Raw genomic sequence first — 22,199 nt, 5'->3', positions numbered from 1 at the left:
TTATATTATATGTTAAAAGAAAAGAAAAGAAAAGAAAAGTGGACTTATGCTGATTATTTCAAATAATTCTGTGTTGGATGTTATTTGAAAGCATTGAGAAGACAGAAATAGGTGTCTAAGTTATCAAAATGAATCAGACAAATGATTTTGCATAAAAATTATAGAATATTTACACTGGAAGGGATCTTAGAGACCATTTAGCTTTCAATGATCTAATTTTATTTATTTATTTATTTATTTATTTATAAAAGATTTTATTTATTTACTTGACAAAGATCACAAGTAGGCAGAGAGGCAGGCAGAGAGAGAGGAAGGGAAGCAGGCTCCCTGCTGAGCAGAGAGCCAGTCCTGGGGCTCAATCCCAGGACTCTGGGATCATGACCTACGCCAAAGGCAGAGGCTTTAACCCACTGAGCCACCCCAGCGCCCCTCAGTGATCTAATTTTAGAGGCAAACAAAGCCGAGACCCAGAGAAGCTAAGTGACTTTGGAGCCAGTGTAATTTAATAAAAGAACATGGTGCTAGAAAGTTATGAGATAGTGTGCTGAAACTGGCTTGTGAAAGTCAGTTGTTAAATTTTTGGGAATTTTTGTGAGCCAGTTGTTGAATACATTCATGATTAAAAATTATACAGAAAGATATAAATTATACTGAGAACAAAGATATATGCTCAGATGCATGTTATCTTAACATATATTTTTGTTATTATCTTTGTTCTTGAAATTATTTATGTCTAGTGTAACTATGGTGCAGATGCAGTAGGGTAGTGTCCTACCTAGCTCTGTTCAGTGAAGTGACATCAGTAGCTTGAAAATGGCCCTAGGGGAGTATTTACACCACAGAAATAGGCAAATGCTACAAATCACACTCTATAGCTCCCTACCCTCTTCCATGACCATAGCCAGTTGATTAACCTTTACCAGCATATCACTGGCCATCACTTTCGTGTTCTGTACTTGTCCGTTTATGTGCCTGCCTTGCTGCAAGACTGAGTCTTTCGAGGTTTGGAATTTATACTCCTAGGACCCAGCACAATGCTTGGCATATAGTTGGTAGACAAGTGCTTATAGAATGAATGAGTGAACTTTATATTCTTTCAGCTCTTGATTCATATCTGGCTTCATTACTTACCTAGCTGTATGACCTTGGTTATTGTAACCTCTGTTTATTAGTAAAATGAGAATAAGAATACCAGCATTGCACGATTGTTGAAAGGACTAATGAAAAAATCTAAATATATGTCTAGATACATAGTAGGTACAAAAATGTAGTTAAAATTTATGATTACAACCTAAGAAGAAGGAGACATAAATGCTGTTAGGGTCCAGACTTACACTGTATGCAGAGCTTTGTATTAAGTGTTTGACCACAAACTGGATGAGAATCAAGAATGTGGCACTGTTATTTTTGTGTGTGTACATATTTCTTCTCCTTCCCACACAAAATAATGGGATATATTAAAAGGAATATGATATATAAGAGGCAGGAAGCAATCCCTCTGTTATATTTGGCTTTGTTCAGGCTCTTATTACAGTATCATGTCTAGTTTTACATTGCTCATTTTAAAGAGGATGTCAAAAAACTGTATGTAGTGTGTCCTGGGAAGAACCCAACAACTATGATTAAAGGGATAGAAAATAGGTCCTTTGAGGCAAGTTTAAGGAATTGAATTTGTTTATTCTGGAAAGGAGACGGTAAAGGAGTTACTTAACTATCTTCAAGTACATGAAGGGTTATTATGAGGAGGATACTCTCATGTTGTTCTCCAAATGCACAGAGGACCAAAAGAGGAAATCGACTTATTTCATTTAAAGAAAATTGTGTTAAACACTAAAATTGACTATCAAGGGATGTCATGGAATCTCCATTTTTGAAAATATTTAAAAAGAGCAGCAGCAGATGGCTGTTATTGAAAGTCTTACATGTTCGACCTCATGAAAGTTACAGGCAGGATTATGGACCTTGCAGCTTTTTCTCCTCTATGATATGGTTTTCTTATATTCATTGTAACTTGCCATGCATGTACCAGGTATCTGACAAAGATTCTGTAACTCTTTTGTGACAGGGAATCCTCTTGGTATATGATATTACAAATTATCAAAGCTTTGAGAATTTAGAAGACTGGTATTCTGTGGTGAAGAAAGTGAGCGAGGAGTCAGAAACTCAGCCACTGGTTGCCTTGGTGGGCAATAAAAGTAAGTTATTAATGCTTATTTATGTATAGTAGTTTATTTGCCTATCCCATAGTCTTTTTTCCTACCAAAATGTTAATGTTTAGAAACATCAAAGATGTAGCTTTCCTGGAGTAAGCACATTAGTTGGGAATATTTTTAAAGATGTATACAATCTTTTCAGTAAGAGTTTTAATGCTTGCTTGATTTGTCATAACTGCTCTGCTGCTTTGGCCAGTGCCTGTTCAGGTAAGTTCTGTTCTGACCATGTGTGTTTTGGCTTCCTGTGGACTGAGGAAGCAGCATGGACTATTAAGAACAGCAACACAGCTGCAGATTTTATGATACTGCACTGCAGCTTCAGCTCTGCCCCAGAGATTCTGAGAGATAGATTTCATTAAATGGTCCCCTTTTCTAGGAAAGAAAGCAGCGTTTGGGTAGAATTTTGTATGCATTGTTTCTTGCTCCCATCTCTCATAAACTTCCCTTTTTAAATTTTTGGGGTTTGTTCTAAAATACAGATTTTTTTTTTTTTTTTTTTTAAGGAAAGACTGTATTGAGAGATGAGTAGTGCTTGTTAAAAATGGTGGATAAGTAATTTTTGAGATCTGTCTCTTGGGCTATGATATATAGCATATAAAATTATAAGACTGAATTTAGTACAGGACTGTTAGTTGGTTCATAGTCCTACAGTGCAGTTACCTGGAGAAATAGACATTAATAAGGGTTTTTAAATATAAAATATTATGATACAACCTAATCTTCTATAACTATTTGAGGTCAGAAAAAGAGAAATGAATTTAAATTATACCATGGAGGATTTAGGTCAGGAATAGTTTCCTGACTACAAGCATTGTTAAACCAATACCCAAGTATACTACCAGGAGAATTGTCTTCTCCAAAGGTCTTTAAAAGTGTAGTGCATTTTTGTGTGTGTAATTATTTAGGAAATAGTACTTCCTGAAGGACTAAACCAAGATTTCTTCATTGTGTGCTTTTGCACACTTAGATGAACATTTAATAAATCCAGGCCTTACTTTAAAATCATTATAGAACAGGTGTGGATACCATTTCTCTGAAGAGTTAAAAATACAAATTTTATAATACTTTTTTAGAAAATAGTATTATATATCATGAAATGGGTGTCTTGAGTAAAAGATACAGTTTTTTAAAGCTTTAGTTCAATTTTGCTCTTCTGTTCCGTAAATAGTTCTAATTGAATGAATCAGATGCTTTTAAAGTCATTGAAATTCTTCCTTAGAAAGTTTTGATGACCTTAGATTCTATTTCTGAGTGCAGCTATTCGTTTTAGGAGACCATTTCTTTGTTGTCATGTTACTGAAGCACTAGCATGTATTATGGTTAAATTTGTGCTTTAGTAGCAGTTTCTCATCACCTTTTAGGAAATTATAGAGTAGAAAAGGGTTGGGGGTTGAGGCTTGTTTTTATTTCTTTCAAGATAAAATGGTGTAGTGGTGCATAATTTTATATGTTATGTGTTTATGCGGTCCTGTGAGGCATCTGCCATTAGTCACTGTCAAAGAGAGGCTATCAGACTAGGTTGACTGTGGGACTGTTCTGGTGATGCCATTCCTAAGTTTTAAAAACAAACATTTATATAAGTTATATGAATTTATGAAAAAAATATTAGTGTCATGTTTGAGATTTAATAGCATAAAAAGTTGAGTTTTTTTAGCTTTTGGCTTAGCTTTAACCCCTTCCTTGTATTTATAATACTCTTTTTCAGAATGAGATCATAGAATAAAGTATGCAGTCACACAGAATGTTACATTTGTAAAATGAAGAGATTATAAGATGAACATTTTCCTGGATATTATTTACTGCATACTGTCACTGGGCTGATTTCATATGGTCATGTAATAAAAGATCTTGAAATCTGTGTTTCCAAGTTGATGTTACAGTAGTATAGTAGTATGTTCTCTCCTTCTGTTTGGGGGGGCAAAATTATATTAAAAAGCAAAGATTTGACATATGGATTAAAGGGAAAACAAAAGAAACATGATGGGAAGATATCTGAAACTGGATTATTATGTGCCTTATCTATAAAGAGTCATCTTCTACCTAAACGTGCTTTTTAAAACTCATCATTGTGTCCTTTTCTTTGCAACTTAGAAAGTTGCAAAATAGAAAGCATATGTTGAAAAGAAGTATGTATGAAAATATTGGCAGCAGTAGCCAACTTTTATTTCATTTTTAAAAAGATTTTATTTATTTATTTATTTTAGAGAGAGAGCATGTGTGCATGTGAGCGAGTGAGTGAGCCGGGGGGCGGTGCGGGGTAGGGGTAGAGGGAGAGGGAGAGAGAGAGAATCCCAAGCAGACTCCATGCTGAGTAAGAAGCCTCATGTGGGGCTTGATGCCACAACCCATGAGATCATGACTTGAGCTGAAATGAGTCCAGTGCTTAACCGACTGAGCCACCTGGGTGTAGCCAGCTTTTAGCCAGAGTTTGGCAGAAAGATAGGATAGACAGAAAATTTCTATACAGGGAGAGAGGGGGAGAGAGAGAAGGAAGGAGGGAGGGAGAGGAGAGGGAGTGTGTACATATGTGTGTGTATGTGTGAATTTGTATTATAGGAAGAGTTTATAATGTTATAAAATCATTTGTTTTTTATTAAAATATAGTAAACTCACAGAAATTTGGGCTAAGGATTGAGGATAGTCTTAGGTAGGAATGAGTTATGGGTTTATTTTTATTAAAAGTTGTGTTTTATTATGTTTAAATATAAAAAGCAACTGGAATAATTAAGTAGCCAGTATAGGAAGGGATTTGCTTTTATGAAATAGAATTGGTAACAACTAAATTATTTCACTGTATAATGCTTAAAACAAATTTATTTTATTTTATATTCTATTCTTAAAGGCTGTAGGACATTAGTGTTTTTTCTTTGTACTATTTAAGATTTTATTTATTTTTTATTTTTTAAAGATTTTATTTAGTTATCAGAGAAAGAGAGAGAGCGCACAAGCACACAAAGGGAGAGGAAGAAGGAGACCCCCCCAAGAGTGGGGAGCCTGTTGGGCTCGATCCCAGCACAATGGGATCATGACCTGAGTTGAAGACAGATGCTTAACTGACTGGACCCCTGTACTATTTAAATTTGTGTTGAGTTATGGTTAAGATCATAGGGCTTTAAATTTTGGGGTGCTTTTCTTTTACAAGCCCAGTTTCTTCGTTTAATAGCAGTTTGACAACAGAGTTTACTTTGTATCTGCATACCTCAACTTCCTCATCTGCAGGTAAGGATAATAGCTTTTGTCTGATAAAGTTGGTTTAAACTTTAAATGAGATATTACATGGAAAGCACTTAGTCTGTAATCTGTATACTGTAAATCCTCAATAACTGTTATCACCACCATTATCATTCATAATAGCCTTTAAAAAAACTGATTATAGCTTCAATTTAAATGATCACAATTACAAATTAGTAGAGCTGAAACAGATATCTTACAAAAGTGGCTTGTAGGTGAATTTCCTAGAGAATCCGCTTGTCATCTTATGCCTTGGGTTTTTATTTTGTTTTGTTTTGTGTTTTAGATCAGTACTTCTCTGTACCATGTGATGGGTGGAGCAATTTAATTCAGCAAACATTCTGGAGTGCCAGCTATGTATATTCAGTTAGACATTCATTTGCACAAAGGTTGAGACAAAGAGAGTGCTTAAGGGGTGATAGGGACCTGTTAACCTTAATTTTAACCAAATTAATTAAGTCTTAGTTTTATTCTTTTGCTTAGCTGCCTTTTTAGTTTTCTAAAAAATTGACTGCCTTTCTTTTGCTCTGTTTGGTTGTTGGGATTAATAAATATAATTATGTCTAAATCTTCAGGGAAGACCCTGCTTTTCCTTAGCGAGGTAAGCATAAATTCTTGATAGGTAACTTCCAAAATAGGAAAGAGGGTAAGTCACCTGCTTATTCTGTGTACTTTACTGAAGAGCTGTTGAAGTTTGATGGTGTCTGCAGCCCAGTGTGGAATGAAACAATTGATAGACACCTGGAAACCATTCTGTTGCTATTTAAGATGATTTCTGCAATTCAGGGAGTCAGATTTACCAGGTCTGGTACCTGGTTTCCTGGCCTTGAGTGCGTTGCTCTCTCAGTTGATCAGAGCCTGCACCTCGGAGCCTCAAGGTTTTCTATTTATGTCTGCTTCCAGGTTTCTTATAGGTGGACTTGGCAATAGCTTAACACACCATCATCACCTCATGTGAACTACTGCAGTAGCTTCCTAACTGTCCCTCCTGCTTCTGGCTTTGCCTTCCTGTAGTCCACTTCCCAAATGGCAAATCATGTTATTCGACTCTTCTAATGCTTTCTCATCACACTTAGAAAACATATTCCAAACTCCTCATCCAGATTTACCAAGCACTAGGTGATCTGGCTCCTTCCTGCCTCTTTCCACTATATGCTAAGGCACATGTCTTTTTTTCCTGTACTTAAAACATTCTAAGTTAATTTGTACTATAGGATTTCTTCTGCTTGAAATACTTCTGGTCTTTGCTTGACTGGCTCCATTTTATCATTTGGATCTCATCTTAAATGTGATCTCCTCAGAGTTGCCTTTCTTGGCCACTCAGTGTGAACAGGCCATGCAGTTCCTTTCTCAAGACAATTCGGTTTCAATTATCTGTGGAGCATCAGTGCCATCTGATGTTCTTGTTTGTTCCTTATCTTCTTTCCCCACTAAAATGTAAGCTCAATGAAACCTAGGGACCTTATCACTGAGAACAGTGCCTGAATGAATGAATGCTGAATGAATGAATAAAAGCCTTTTCATGAAGCCTTCATTGAAGTGTTAATGGCCTGGGATGTGTTATTAAGGGAAAATGATTTTCTTAATGAGGAAAAATACATGTATAGATACAGGGAATCTGTTAGATGACCTTCAGCCCAACTGGCCTACTGAATTCCACCTTGGTGAACAACTTCAGAGTTTCTTAGGAAATATATTGAAGTTATATTATGCTGGATCATGTTTGAGATAAAGTGTCATAGGTTTTATATTATGATTTTAGGTTAAATAAATATAAAAGAATAAGAATTTTGCTTTTTGCTGATGTAACTTTTATGTAGTGGTAGAAACCTACACTTTTGACTTTTAATTTTTTTCTTAATTTTGGTGTTTAATTCCAAAAACCATATGCATTGAAGTTGCACCTTTAATTTTTCTTTCAGTCCCATTGAAATGAAATGAACATTCAGGAATATTAATTTTTTAAAGATTAATTTTAAATTCAATTCGTGTTTTATAAGCACACGGCATTTTAATTTGTCATTTTGTTACTTTCTGTGTTTAAGCTGTTATGTTTTCCTACTATCTGATCCATCAACTAGTTTCTCCCCTGACTAGCTAACATTCTCAGTGGGATAGATTGTAAACAGAAATTAACAGGGGTTGCATAGAAGCTGCCCTCTCCCTGATTTATAGCTTCTTAGTTAGTGGAGGGGTGGTGGTTATCAGTAACTTGTATTGGGGATAGGAATTATCACGCTCTGGGATAGAGTGGGTGGATGACTGATTTCTGCTCTTAAAGATATTAACCAGATCCTTTCCCAAATAAAGACTAATAACTCAGATTTTTAAACAATCTTCATGACAGATGAGGGCATAGAGGAGAGTGCATCAACACTAATTAACAATGTTGAGTGTATATTCTTCTTAACAGTGATTGATTGTTCTTGGAGTGCTATCTCTGCCCAGGAAGTGATGTTTTACACTGCCAGGTTCAAAGGTTACATTTTAATGTACGCTGTAGTTGTGTTCCCTGAACTCAATGGAAATGTATTAGAAAAACAAGTAAATTTCAGGTTGGAAAATTTAACTGATGCCCTCAATAAAATTATCACAAAGTTTTTAAAAGATTGTTCTTTATTCTTAGTGACAGAGGAGTGTAAGAAATGGTTATACATTCAGCTTGAAAAACTTCAGTGGAATTTACAGAAATATGCTTGCTTATTCTGTGACTCTCTTGAGTGTTCAAAAATTCTTACTTTATCTGCAGAGTAGAAAATGTGAAGTAGGTAACATTTACTTTGATTCCTATTTTGAAGGACTCACATTAACTTCTATAAAAGTTATTATCTACAATATTATAGCAAAGTGAACGAGTGAGTCATTATTATCAGTTTGCTTAAGAGAGTTTATAATTTATATAAAGCGTGAACAGAAACTCTTTTGAGAATTTGAAAAGTTCATTCTGTTCATACATTGTGAATTAAAACATTCTGCCTCCTTGCCCATTTATTTTAATACTTTGGTTCTATTTTGTTCTGGGAATAGTAATCCTAAAGTATCAGATACAAGTGTCTTTTTCAGATGGACTTTATATTTTTGCTTCTGTTGCTTCATTTTTTTTTTCTTTTTCCTCTCTTTGCATGTAAATTTGTTAACTAAAGCTATGATTATTTATGTCCTGGAAAATGCTGAGAGCATCTGATTCTGATACTGACAGCATCAGTAGTCTGTGTACTGAGAGAGTATTTTAACACACACTCTTAAAGCTGTTCCTTTACATGATACTTCACAGTCCTGCTATACTTTCAGAACATTTTGATAGTATTTCCAGTTCAGTTGGTTGAGTAATTTCCTCAAATTAAATGCATAAGATTGCATTCAGACTGGTGTTAGGACTGATACTAACTGGGGAAGAAAATGTCAAATGAGTGCTTTTTCATAATACTCATCAAAATCAGTTGTTGCAGTGATGTTATGTCATTTCATACTTAATTTTCTTTTTTTAGATAGCCTACTTCAAACCATTTGACAGTATTATAATGTCCTTAGCCTGGTGCACCTGGATGGCTCAGTAGGTTAAAGCCTCTGCCTTTGGCTCAGGTCATGATCTCAGGGTTCTGGGATTGAGCCCTGCATCAGGCTCTCTGCTCAGCAGGGATCCTGCTTCCCTTTCTCTCTGCCTGCCTCTCTGCCTACTTGTGATTTCTCTCTCTGTCAAATAAATAAATAAAATTAAAAAAAAAATGTTCCTAGCCTGAGAAGCATTAAGGTTTCTGTGATTTTGTTTTGTTTGCTTGGGGGAATTGTGTAAGCATTTCTGTCATAACATTCTGTTTATGAAATTTTTTAATAGAATTTTTTTTTAAGATTGTATTTATTTATTTGACAGAGGGAGACAGTGAGAGAGGGAATCCAAAGGGGGTAGTGGGAGAGAGAGACGCAGGCTTCCTTCCGAGCAGGGAGCCCAGTGTGGGGCTTGATCCCAGGACCCTGAAATCATGACCTCAGCCGAAGGCAGTCATTTAACCAACTGAGCCACCCTACCCCTGTTTCTGAAATTTATGTTTGTCTCCTTCTCATGATAGAGAAACTTTATTAAATGCTAAAGAAATGTCATCCACTTTACTTTTTTTTTCTTTTATGGGAAATCTCTGATTTTAAAAATGAGAAGAAATTATTAAATATTTTAATTTATTAAATTACAATTACAAAAATATATAGCTTTAGAAAATTTATAAATTAAAGTTATCTATAGCTATAAAACATTTCTTTGTAGAAAGGAGATTAAAATTTCTCATAAATGTAATTTAAACCTCTTTATTAATTAATTTATTTTAATTTTATCTGCAGTAATTGTGGATTTGCTCCATAATTTAAAGGAAGAGTTAGAGTGGGGATCAGAAAACTTTAGCTTTTGTCCTGGTGCTGTCATTTTATCTGATTACATCACCTTGGCCAATTTACTTAATTACTTAGGATCATCCTCCTGCATAAAATGAGGGATTATATTTGGTAATCATAAGCACCTTCTATTCCTAAAATATGATGACCCAAACATGTTTAGTAATAAGTCTGCTTACTCGAACATATTTATTGCCATATAATTTTTTTTTTTTTAAAGATTTTATTTTATTTATTTGTCATAGAGAGAGAAGCGAGAGCAAGCATAGGCAGACAGAGTGGCAGGCAGAGGCAGAGGGAGAAGCAGGCTCCCTGCCAAGCAAGGAGCCCGATGTGGGACTCGATCCCTGGACGCTGGGATCATGACCTGAGCTGAAAGCAGCCGCTTAACCAACTGAGCCACCCAGGCGTCCCTATTGCCATATAATTTTAATAGAGTTTACTTTTATTTATTTATTTTTAAAAAGGTTTTATTTATTTATTTATTTGTCAGAGAGCACAAGCAAGCAGAGTGGCAGGCAGAGGCAGAGCGAGAAGCAAGCTCCCCACTGAGCAAGGAGCCCAATGTGGGACTTGATCCCAGGACCCTTGGATTTTGACCCAAGTGGAAGGCAGTCGCTTAACCGACTGAGCTGCCCAGGCACCCCATAATTTTAAGAGAGTTTAATTTTAACTTTACATGTCCTGTAAACCCTGTCTTCTTATCTTTGCAGATGGTTTCTTTGGCTCATTTTATTCAGTTGTTAGATTATTAAGAATTTTCTTTATACATGGATAGGTCCATATTCCTAATAACAGTAATAATAACTAGCTAAGATTTATTAATTTTTTATTACTTGCTAGGCACACCTTGGAAATACTGTTAACTTTGGAGTATTTGCGGGGCTCTAAAAATAGCATTTCCTTTTAATTTAAAAATTTTCTTAAGCTGAGAATTTACTTTTTATTTTCTGTGATATTATTCCCTAAAATTTTATATAAATGTCTAGTTTTTACAGTATAAAGAAAGCAGTTCAGCAGCTATTTCATTTTGTTTTGTTTTCTGTGTCTTCTTTCATTCATTCATTTCATTTAACAAATAGTTACTTTGCACATACATGTCTAGGTGTTGGGATACAGCAATGAACAGGCAAAAATTCTTGCCCTCATCTATCCTGGTTTTAATAGAGTAAGACAGTAAATAAATGAATAATAAAATATATAATATGTTAAATGATATTTTATGTAGGTAAAGCAGGGAGGGGAGAAAAAAGACTTGGAAGAAGGTATTAATATTTTAAAGATGGTAGCAGGGAAAGTTTGAGAAGATGACATCTGAGCAAAGAGATAAAAGAAGAAGAAGTGCTTCAGAGATAATCTGGATGGAGAGTTACCCAAGTAGAAGGGAAGAGTAGTAGTAAGCCTTTGAGATAGTATTTTGTTCCCCCGTACCCCCGGAACTCCAAGTAGGCATGTGAGTGTGTGTGTGTGTGTGTGTGTGTGTGTGTCTGTATAGCTGTGTGCGTAGCTATATGTAGGGAATAGTCAGTGCAAGAATAGTGTAGGATGTGAAGTTAGATACAAAGGGGAAAGGATCTAGGAAGAGAACAGATCAGGAAAACCTTTGTAAGGGCTTCAACTTTTACTTTGGGTGAGAAGGAAGGCCACTGAGGGTTTTTAGCAGACAGCAACTTCTTTCAAGATATGTCTCCAAAGGCAAGGGAAACAAAAGCGAAAATGAACTTTTGGGACTTCATCAATATCAAAAGCTTCTGCTCAGCAAAGGAAAACAGTCAACAAAACAAAGAGGCAACCCACGGAATGGGAAAAGGTATTTGCAAATGACACTACAGACAAAAGGTTGATATTCAGGATCTATAAAGAACTCCTCAGACTCAACACACACAAAACAGATAATAATATCAAAAAATGGGCAGAAGATATGAACAGACACTTCTCCAATGAAGACATACAAATGGCTATCAGACACATGAAAAAATGTTCATCATCACTAGCCATCAAGGAGATTCAAATTAAAACCACATTGAGATACCACCTTACACCAGTTAGAATGACCAAAATTAGCAAGACAGGAAACAATATGTGTTGGAGAGGATGTGGAGAAAGGGCAACCCTCTTACACTGTTGGTGGGAATGCAAGTTGGTGCAGCCACTTTGGAGAACCCTGTAGAGATTCCTCAAGAAATTAAAAATAGAACTTCCCTATGACCCTGCAATTCACTACTGGGTATTTACCCCAAAGATACAAATGTAGTGAGAAGAAGGGTCATCTGTACCCCAATGTTTATAGCAGCAATGGCCATGGTCGCCAAACTGTGGAAAGAACCAAGATGCCCTTCAGCGGACAAATGGATAAGGAAGATATGGTCCATATACACTATGGAGTATTATGCCTCTATGAGAAAGGATGAATATCCAACTTTTGTAGCAACATGGATGGGACTGGAAGAGATTAGGCTGAGTGAAATAAGTCAAGCAGAGAGAGTCAATTATCATATGGTTTCATTTATTTGTAGAGCATAACAAATAGCATGGAGGACATGGGGAGTTAGGAGAAGGGAGTTGAGGGAAATTGGAAGGGGAGGTGAACCATGATAGACTATGGACTCTGAAAAACCTGAGGGTCTTGAAGGGATGGGGGGATGGGAGGTTGGTGGAACCAGGCCGTGGGTATTAGGGAGGGCATGTATTGCATGGAGCACTGGGTGTGGTACAAAAACAATGAATACTGTTATGCTGAAAAGAAATAAAAAAAAAGATAAAAAAAAAAGAATGAAGTGATTTAACTTGAAAGAATCACTACAGTTCTTGTTGAGAGAATTTACTCTAGTGGGTATGTATGGAAGCAAAGTAAAAAAAATGAGAGGTTTTTGACATAATCCAGGTGAGAAATAATGGTGGTACAAGTAGTGAGAAGGAGTTGGCCTCTGGATACATTTCGAAGGAGGTGTTGGATTTTCTCATAGATTGGTTGTGGAGTTAGAGGAGAGAAGAGGCAAGATAATGCCAAGATTTTTGGCCTAGGCATCTGGAAGGCTAAAGTTCGATCTACTGACTTGAGAAAGAGTGCAGGAAGAAAAGTTTTGGGTGAGAATCACAAGTTTGCTTTTGGACATGTTAAATTTGAGATGCTTAAATTAATCGTCTTTGTGGAGATATTTAATAGGTAGTTGGAAATGAGTCTGGAGTTCAGGGGCAAGAGGAGGTCTAGAGATAAAAGTCGGGGAGTCAACAACATATTGATTGTATTTAAATCCTGAGAGATGAATTTTACATAGGAATGCGTATAAAAAGAGAAGAAGTCCAAAGGTTGATCCTTGGGCTATCGCCATGTTTTAAAGTTTGGGGAAATAAAGAAAGAGGAGCAAAGGAATTGAAATGTGGCCAGTGGAGATTGTAGGAAAGTCCCAAGAGTGAAGTATCCTGGCAGCTACATGTAAAGGTGTTTTAAGAAGGGGTTGATCAATAGATGAGGACCAAGAATGATTATTAAAGTATGTAGAGGTGATGGGTATTGACCTCTACAGGTTCATGGGAGTGGTGTGGGTGAAAGCTGGGTAGAGTGAGTTTGAAGAAAGAAAGGAAGTCGACGAATGGTAGACAATGAGTAGAAGCGATATGTATACGTAATGCCACTCTATAAAGGAGTTGGTAAATGGGGCAGCTGCTGGAGGGAATGTGGGTCAGAATTCTGTGGTAGTGTGTTTGTAAAGGATGGAGGATATTACAGCATGTTTTATGTTCATAGGAAGAGAAAGACAGACATGGGGTATGTGTGCAAATACCCGGGGACATAAAATGCATGTCTTTTTATTGTTTTTGAACTTGTTCTATTTTTAGATATAATTTTGAATGAGTCATTTCCATTCCTTAATCTTCAATCTATTGCATTGATTCAGAGTTAGTGAAAAAGTAGAACATGAGGAGTCTGTGAAGACTTTCCCAAATCTTAAGCTCTTTAGTGTGTTGAGAGAAGTGAATAAATAGAAGAGGACTAGGACAGAATACTAGTTTCTCACTTAATTTTCTTTCTCTCAGTTGTCTAAATGCTACATTTTACCTTCTCTTTTATTTATTTTTAAATAATTAATAGCTATTTATCTATTTTTAAACTGTGTGATTCTTCTGAAAAAGTCACCATTTTTAGAGTAAAACTACCCCCCCATCCTGTAGTTATTCAGGTGTTTTGTAGTTGAAGCTCCATGAAGGCAGAGACTGCTCATGGTTGTCATTCTAGTATCTAGCTTAGTCTTTGCACACAGTAAGGGTTCAATAGGTACTTGTTATGAATGACTAGAAAAGTATTAATTCTCTGTCTCAGTGAAAAATGGAACTATAGACCTTTTGAGATAATAAAGTGAAAATAATACTGTTTTGGCTTCTGTACAGCTCTGACCCCAGATTTTTCAATCGGAAGAGGAGTTTAATAATGACAGACTCACTTTGTGCTTATGAGTTATTACTACATCAGACCATGCAAGACACCTGCTACATTACAAATATAGTTCTTTTGAAAACAGACTCCTAATTCTAATTAATCTTTTAATTTTCATATAAAATTTTAGTTTAAAAAAGATGAAAAATTGTTTTTTCTTTTATGGATATTTTTGATAGAGTGTGTTCTGGCACGTTAATATTCAATACAGAGAGACAGTGTAGAGAAGTGGTTAAGGACACAGACTTCTAAGTAAGGCCACTTAAGTTCAGATATGGGCTCATTTATTAATTTTTGGCTGTGGTAAGATACCCTTTTTGTAGCTCAGTTTTCCCATCTGTAAAGTGGGCATAATAATAGCAGCTACTTTATAGGGAGGTTGAGTTTTATCTATCTATCTATCTATCTATCTATCTATCTATCCCCTAGAACCAAAGCCTGTATGTAACAGGTGCTAAATGTGTTAGTTCTTATTATTGTGTGTCTCACTGTTTCCTCAAATTCTGTCTTCTAACGTTATGTATAATGGGAGGAACTACTGCTTAGTGTATATGTATATATATTTAATTTAAGGATTTAAAAGCCAAAATCTTTAAAAAACTGTGTAAAATGTCCTTGAAATATGTAAGTAATGATTAAAGTTTCAGTTATTATTAATGTTTGGAAACTAGCCTTCATTTAACTTCTATTTTAGGAATATATTTTTCCGAAAAATCATTTAAACTTGGAGGTGATATCGTTTTGATATCTAATCTCAATGGTGAAAGCTGGTGTAGGTGTATAGTTGCCATGAATTTTTATCTCAAGTTTATTTTGCTGTGTAGACATGTGTCTAATAAAAAAAAAGATGCTGCATAAACTATGGTTTGAGTTTCAATGTGCTTCTGTTTTTGGTTGAGGTATAAATGTTATTTCTGGCTGTGTCCTTCATACTTAGCTCTTCTTACAACAAATGGAAAGGCCTTAATTGTACCTAAGGGAATAGTTAATCCACAGTGGACATATGGTGGACAAAAGCTGAGTCTAGTGAATGAAATAAAATTATAAATGGTAAACATGTGAATGCTTGCAAAGTCTTGCAACTATGAAAGATAAGAGGATTGTTTGAGATTAGCAAATTTTGTGCAGCATAATTGTTTGGTCAGCATGTTTCTATTGAACAAGTATATAGAAATTCAGTTAGACGGGTTCTTAGCATACGTAAAGCATATTTGTCTTTTTTATTGTTCATTAAGCTTTTTGATAAGACTTTGATGTCAGCAATAGAGGTTGATGATCTCACATTTTTGGTAAGTTACTGCTCTTCTGATTGGGGGCAGTTAATTAGCATTAACCCAGAACAGCTCTTGGGCTTTATGGATTTGAGCATTATATGTGGTTGCACTGCTCCAGCAAAAGGTTAAGTATTAATGGAAAATGGTCACAGCCCTTTTACTTAAAGAAAACATGTTACTTGTAAGTTTTCTTTTGATTTTACTTTTACAGTTACATTGAATGTCTTCATTCATGTAGCCATCCATAAAGCAAATATTGTTGCACATGCAGTGGATAATAAGTCTTTTTAGGACTACTTGTGTGGTATGTCACAGATCATTAACTGCAAGTAACCACCTGACTTGAGGGAAGCCTGGAAGCATCATTATAGTGAAATAAGCTTTTATTTAGGTATCACTGCAGCACATTGATTTATTGAAATGTCACCAGTTGCTACTGTGAAAATACATTCTCATTATCATTCAGGGACTGGTAGAGATTAACTGCTGTAGAGTATAAAAGAGATATATTGCTAACAATGGAAAAATAAGAAAAAATGAAAAAATGTTATTGTGGTCTGTATTTTATCTAATAATTACCTTTAAAGAATTAATTTAGGTAATTAGGTAAAATTAGATGATCCTTTAAGATTTTTTCAAATCTGTGTAGTTCTCTATATGTTCTGATTTCTCCCTAATTTGAAATACTTTTAAATTAAGTAATGTAGAAAAGCAGTAGCCCACTTTGTTATAACTACTTAACATAGTCAGTCCATGAAGTAGTAAATTCTTTCTGTGAACACATGGCTGCTTCCTAGGCACATATATTAGGAATCCTACTGTCAGGAAACTTCAAGTCTTGTTGTGGAAGCAAGATTTACGTAAAAAGTACAAAGGAAAGACAAAATATAATTTTGTACTGTTGTATGAATGCGAGGGAAAAATTGTCACCTAAGGATTAAGAGGAATCTGGAACTTAAACTGAGTCTTTGCAAAACTAGTCGGGTTTGGATACATAAATGGAAGGCTGGAGTTTCAGGCAGAATGTAACATTTTAAGATAGTGTATTTAGGGAGAATTTGACAAATCTAAATCCTTAAGTATTTGAGTCATTATTAAATAGAGTCTAGAGCAAGTATGTATTATTTTTCAAAGCAATATAAGTTCTTGTGTCAATTTGATTTTATTTGCGCTTTATTACTTAAGTTAGAGTAAAAATTAGATAATAGCACTTGGCACATTGGTGCCACACAAGCACACACATAAGTAGTGCTTAGGTAGATAGCTTACTGTTCCTTGTGGCTAATTCTGAGTTATTTAAATACAATGATGAAATGATGTCTCCTTTTATAGAGCATTGGTTATATGCTAGGTATCATGCTAAGTGATCTCCCTTTGTGACTGAGGAAACTGAATCTCAGAGAGAGTAGATTGTTATTAAATAGCTAGGAGGAGGTGGAGCCAAGATTTGAACCCAGCTGTTTTCCTCCAAAATACTTCACTTCTGTCCATCTTGTTACAGCTAAGTTTTGAGCCAATTCAAGGCTATCTATCCATATGGAATTTAATGTTGGCTCTTTTGGAATTTAAGAAAAAAAAACTCCAACTACACAAACATATTTATACATACACTGGAACACAAAAAGCTAGTAGGAAGTCAATTTTGCTTTAGGATGAGGAATTTACTATTTCTAAAGTCTTGCTGTAACCGAAATAGTTCAGCTTTTATGTCTCCAAAGAACTCATTTTAGAATTTTCTGAAATACTAGTTCCACTTCTTTATTTTGGTGTTTGTTTCCATGCTAAGGAGATTTTTTTTTTTTTCATGCTAAGGAGATTTACCAGGACTGCCGTAACGAAGTACCTCAGACTCGATGGCTTAAACAACAGAAATTTATTTCCTGAGTTCTGGAGGCTAGAAGTCCAGGATCAAGGTTTTCTTTTGAGACCTCTTTCCTTGGCTTGTAGTTGGCAGTCATCTCCCTTTGTCTTCACATGTTCTTTCCGCTCTGCCTGTCTGGGTCTTAATCTCCTATAAAGACACCAGTCATTTCAGATTAGAGTCCATCTATGTGACCTTGACTTTACCTTATTATTTCTTTTAAAGACCCTATCTCCAGAGTCACATTCTGAGGAATAAGGGGTTAGAACCTTAACATATGAATTTGGGGGGATGAGGGTAATGCAGTTAATCCAAAATAGAACCGTTATATTTAGTATGTTAGACATAAATCTCAAATAATCATAGAAGTGTAATAAAGGCAGTCATGACACACTTGATGTAATTAGTTGTGCTCTGTATTTCAGATGATCTAGTAATAAAGTAGATACATATTTAATGTGTGATAATATATGTAGCATAACACATGTATATATAAAATATTACCTTATATTCTGATATGCTTGCTAAAGAGAGAGAAATTGGTAGAGATACAGTCTGCTTTGGTAACTGTACATACATAATTGTGTTTGATGGCATTATTCATTGTGTTTGGTATTGAAGAAAAATTTGAGGATTAAGAGAGGATCTGGGAGTTTTGCATGCATGATTTAAAGTTTCATTGTCCTTGTATTCATTCAAATTTGTAAACTAGGAGTCAAATACTTTTTATCACCCCAAGAGACTGTTGACCATTTTATACTTTTATAATTTTAAGATGCTATAATTATGAGGTTTTTTTTTTTTTTTAAAGATTTTATTTAGGTAGAGAGTACAGGTGGGGGAGTGGCAGGCAGAGTGAGAGGGAGAAGCAGGGAGCACTATGTGGGGCTCGATCCCAGGACCCTGAGATCATGCCCTGAGCCGAAGGCAGAGACTTAACTAACTGAGCCACCAGGAGCCCCTAGGCGATCTTTTTTTGGTATGAGGTATAATTCATATACCTTAAGAGTCACCATTTTAAAGTATATAGTTTTTGGTATATTCTCTAGGTTATGTAACCAGTGCCACTGTCTAATTACAGAGTATTTTTATCCCTCCAAAAAGAAACTCTTTTCCCATTAGCGGTCATGGCTCTTTTACCTTCTCCCCACTCTTCCCCATTCCTAGCCCCTGGCAAGTACTAATTTACTTTCTGTCTCTATGGGTTTGCTTATTCTGGGCATTATAAATGGAATCATGAAATATGTGGCCTTTTGTGTCTGCGTTTTTCCACTTCTAATGATGTCTTCAAGGTATTTTGCTTATAAATGTATCATTACTTCATTTCTTTTTATGGTTGTACAATATTGCATTTTTGGATAGATTTTGCCACATTTTATTTATCTTTTCATCAGGTGATGGACACTGGGTTGTTTCTAATTTTGGGGTATTATGAATAATGCTGTTATGAATATTTTGCCCAAGTTTTTGTATAGACATAAGTTTTCATTTCTTTTGGGAAGATATCCAGGAGTGAAATTTCTGGGTCATATTTGAGAAACTGTTTGAGGAACTGCCAAGCTGCTTTCCTGCTTTCTACAGTAGCTGTCCCATTTTACATTTCTTTTTTTTAGATTTTTTATTTATTTTATTTTATTTATTTGACAGACAGAGATCTCAAGTAGGCAGAGAGGCAGGCAGAAAGAGAGAGAGGAGGAAGCAGGCTCCCCACAGAGCAGAGAGCCCAATGTGGGGCTTGATCCCAGGACCCTGGGATCATGACCTGAGCTGAAGGCAGAGGCTTTAACCCACTGAGCCACCCAGGTGTCCCCCCAGTTTACATTTCTGTTGGCATTGTATGAGGGCTGTAATTTCTCTGTATCTTTACTAGTATGTGTTATTATACTTAAAAGATAGACATTCTAATGTGTGTGAAGCAATATTTCATTGTGGTTTTGATTTGCATTTTTTAATGATTATCGATATTAGGTATCTTTTCATGTACTTAATGCATATTTACATATCTTCTTTTTAAAAATTTTAATTTTTTTCTCACCATAGCACATACCCTCCCCAATGTCCATCACCCAGCCACCCCATCCCTCTCACCCTCCTCCCCTCCAGCAACCCTCAGCTTGTTCCTGAGATTAAAAGTCTCTTATGGTTTGTCTCTCTCTCTGATTTCATCTTGTTTCATTTTTCCCTCCCTTCCCCTATGATCCTCTGTCTTGTTTCTCAAATTTCTCGTATCAGTGAGATCATATGATAATTGTTTTTCTCTGATTGACTTATTTTGCTTAGCATAATACCCTCTAGTTCCATCCACATCATTGCAAATGGCAAGATTTTGGTTTTTTTGATGGCTGCATAGTATTCCATTGTGTGTGTGTGTGTGTGTGTGTGTGTGTGTGTGTGTGTATTTATATGTTCTTTATCCATTCATGTGTTGATGGATATCTAGGCTCTTTCTATAATTTGGCTATTGTGGACATTGCTGCATATCTCCTTTGGAGAAATGTATATTCACATCATTGGCCCATTTTTTAAACTGGGCTGACTTTTTATTATTGAGTTGTTAGTGTTCTTTATAGTATATAAATCCCTTATCAGATATATGATTTGTAACTCTTTGATTCTGCAGTTTACCTTTTCATCTTCTTGGTAATGCCATTTGATACACAGAAATTTTAAACTTTGAAATCTATTTTATCTATATTTTTCTTTGGTAGCTTAGACTTTAGTTGTTATAGCTAAGAAACTCTTGCCCTATCCAGGGCCATGAATATTTATACCTTTATTTTGTTTTAAGAGTTTTATGGTTTTAGATCTTTAGGCCTTTAGTCCATTTTGAGTAAGTTTTCTTTATTATGTAAGAGTCCAGATTCATCTTTTTTGCATGTGTGTATGTCCCAGCACAGTTTGTTAAAAATATTCTTTTCCCACTGAATAGTCTTGACGCTTGTCACAGTCAGTTGACCATAGATGGGTTTATTTCTGGACTCTTGCTTGTATTTCTCTGATCTTTACTAAAGTCTGTCCTTATGCCAGTACTATAGCTTTGTAGTATGAAATTAGGAAGTGTGATTCCTCCTGCTTTCTTCTTTTTCAAGAGTAGACTATTTTGAGTTCCTTGCCTATCCCTATGAATCTTAGTATCTACTTGTCATTTGCTGTAAAGGAGTCAGATGGAAATTGGGTATATACTGTATTGAATCTGTAGATCAGTTTGGGGAGTAATGCCATTTTAACCATGTTAAGTCTTCCAGTCCAAGAGCATGGCAAGTTTTTCCATTTATTTAGTTTTTCTTTAATTTCTTTCAACAATATTTTATAGTTTTCAGAGAGTAAAATATATACTTCTCTTGTTAAATTTATTCCTAAATATTTTAATCTTTTTAGTGCTATTGTCCTATTATAAATGGAAATGTTTTCTTCTTTCAATTTTGGGTTGTTAATTGCTAGTATATAGACATGCAGATGATTTTTCTATATTGATCTTATATTCTACAACTTTACTGAACTAGTTTATTCATTCTTTTTTTTTTTTAATTTCTTTTCAGTGTAACAGTATTCATTGTTTTTGCACCACACCCAGTGCTCCATGCAATATGTGCCCTCCTTAATACCCACCACCTGGTTCCCCCAACCTCACCACCTGGTTCCCCCAACCTCCCCGCCCCTTCAAAACCCTCAGGTTGTTTTTCAGAGTCCATAGTCTCTCATGGTTCACTTCCCCTTCCAATTGTCTTATGTGTGTGGATTCTTTAAGATTTTCAACATATAAAGTCATGTCATCTCTAAGTAGAGATAAACTTACTTCTTTTCTTTCCAATGTGGATATCTTTTAATTAATTAATTTTCTTGCTTAATTGCCCTAGCTAGAACTTCCATTGAACCGAAATGATGAGAACAGATATCCCTGTCATGTTGTTATCATAGAAGACTGTTAGATTTTGTGAAATGCTTTTTCTTTATCTCTGGAGACAATCATTTTTTTTCTCTATTTCAGTTTGATTATGACCTGGCCTATCTTCAACTGGCCTGTCTTCAAGTTTACTGATTATTTTTTCTGCCTGCTTGACTCTGCTGTTGAACTACTCTAGTGAATTTTTCATTAGTGCTCGTTAATTAACGCATGATTTTTATTCTTTCTGGATCTGTTTTTCTGTTTTTTCCCCTGACATTGCTCAGATTTTATTGTTTCTTTATGTAATATTTCTCTTACTGGCCTTTGGACCTTTTTTTTTTTTTTTAGATTTTATTTGAGAGAGAGCACAGGAAGGGGAGGTAGGCAGAGGGAGAAGCAGACTCTCCCTTGAGCGGGGAGCCTGACATGGAGTCTGATCCTAGGACCCCAGGATCATGACTGCAGCTGAAGGCAGGCATTTAACTAACTGAACCACCCAGCTGCCCCTGGACACTTTGGACATTCTTGAGTGCTATATTTTGTTGCTGTATTTTGTTATCTTTTGTACTTTGGTAGGCACTTAAATTATTTGTAGCTTGATAGTCTTTGAGCTTTGTTAGCATGCCTATACTCTAGGGCTAGTTTAATTCCATTCCAAAGAGTTTAGCCTTTTGTGTTCTCCACTGAATGCCCTGGTAATTCCATGAGTTCCTTCCTCTATAGTTGGTTAGAAATTGAATATCTCCTAGGAATTTTTCTGGGAATTTTTGTAGTTCTTCTTTGCCCAGCCTCATGGAATTTTACCCTATATATGTGTAGCTTAGTATTCCAGAATAGGCTCAAAAAGACTCTTTTTATAAATATTTCTGGACCTTTTTCTTTTCGTAGAGTTGTCCTTTCCAGTATTCTGCTTCAC

At 35.5% G+C, this 22,199-nt stretch overlaps 1 protein-coding gene across 2 annotated transcripts in view; it reads left to right on the top strand.

Moving 5' to 3' along the window:
• The window catches only part of RAB28 (RAB28, member RAS oncogene family), a 111,040-nt gene that overhangs the window by 19,474 nt on the left and 69,367 nt on the right, over nt 1–22,199 (top strand). For both annotated transcript variants that reach the window (XM_032333856.1, XM_032333857.1), the window contains exon 4: nt 2,066–2,195. In XM_032333856.1, coding sequence (XP_032189747.1) covers nt 2,066–2,195 — 130 coding nt within the window. The remainder of the gene's footprint in view (nt 1–2,065; nt 2,196–22,199) is intronic.

Source organism: Mustela erminea, chromosome 2 (genome assembly GCF_009829155.1).
Source record: "Mustela erminea isolate mMusErm1 chromosome 2, mMusErm1.Pri, whole genome shotgun sequence".
In the NCBI taxonomy this organism is placed as follows: Eukaryota; Metazoa; Chordata; class Mammalia; order Carnivora; family Mustelidae; genus Mustela; species Mustela erminea.
Note: the sequence above shows the minus strand (reverse complement) of the source record. Positions and strands in the feature narration are given on the sequence as shown.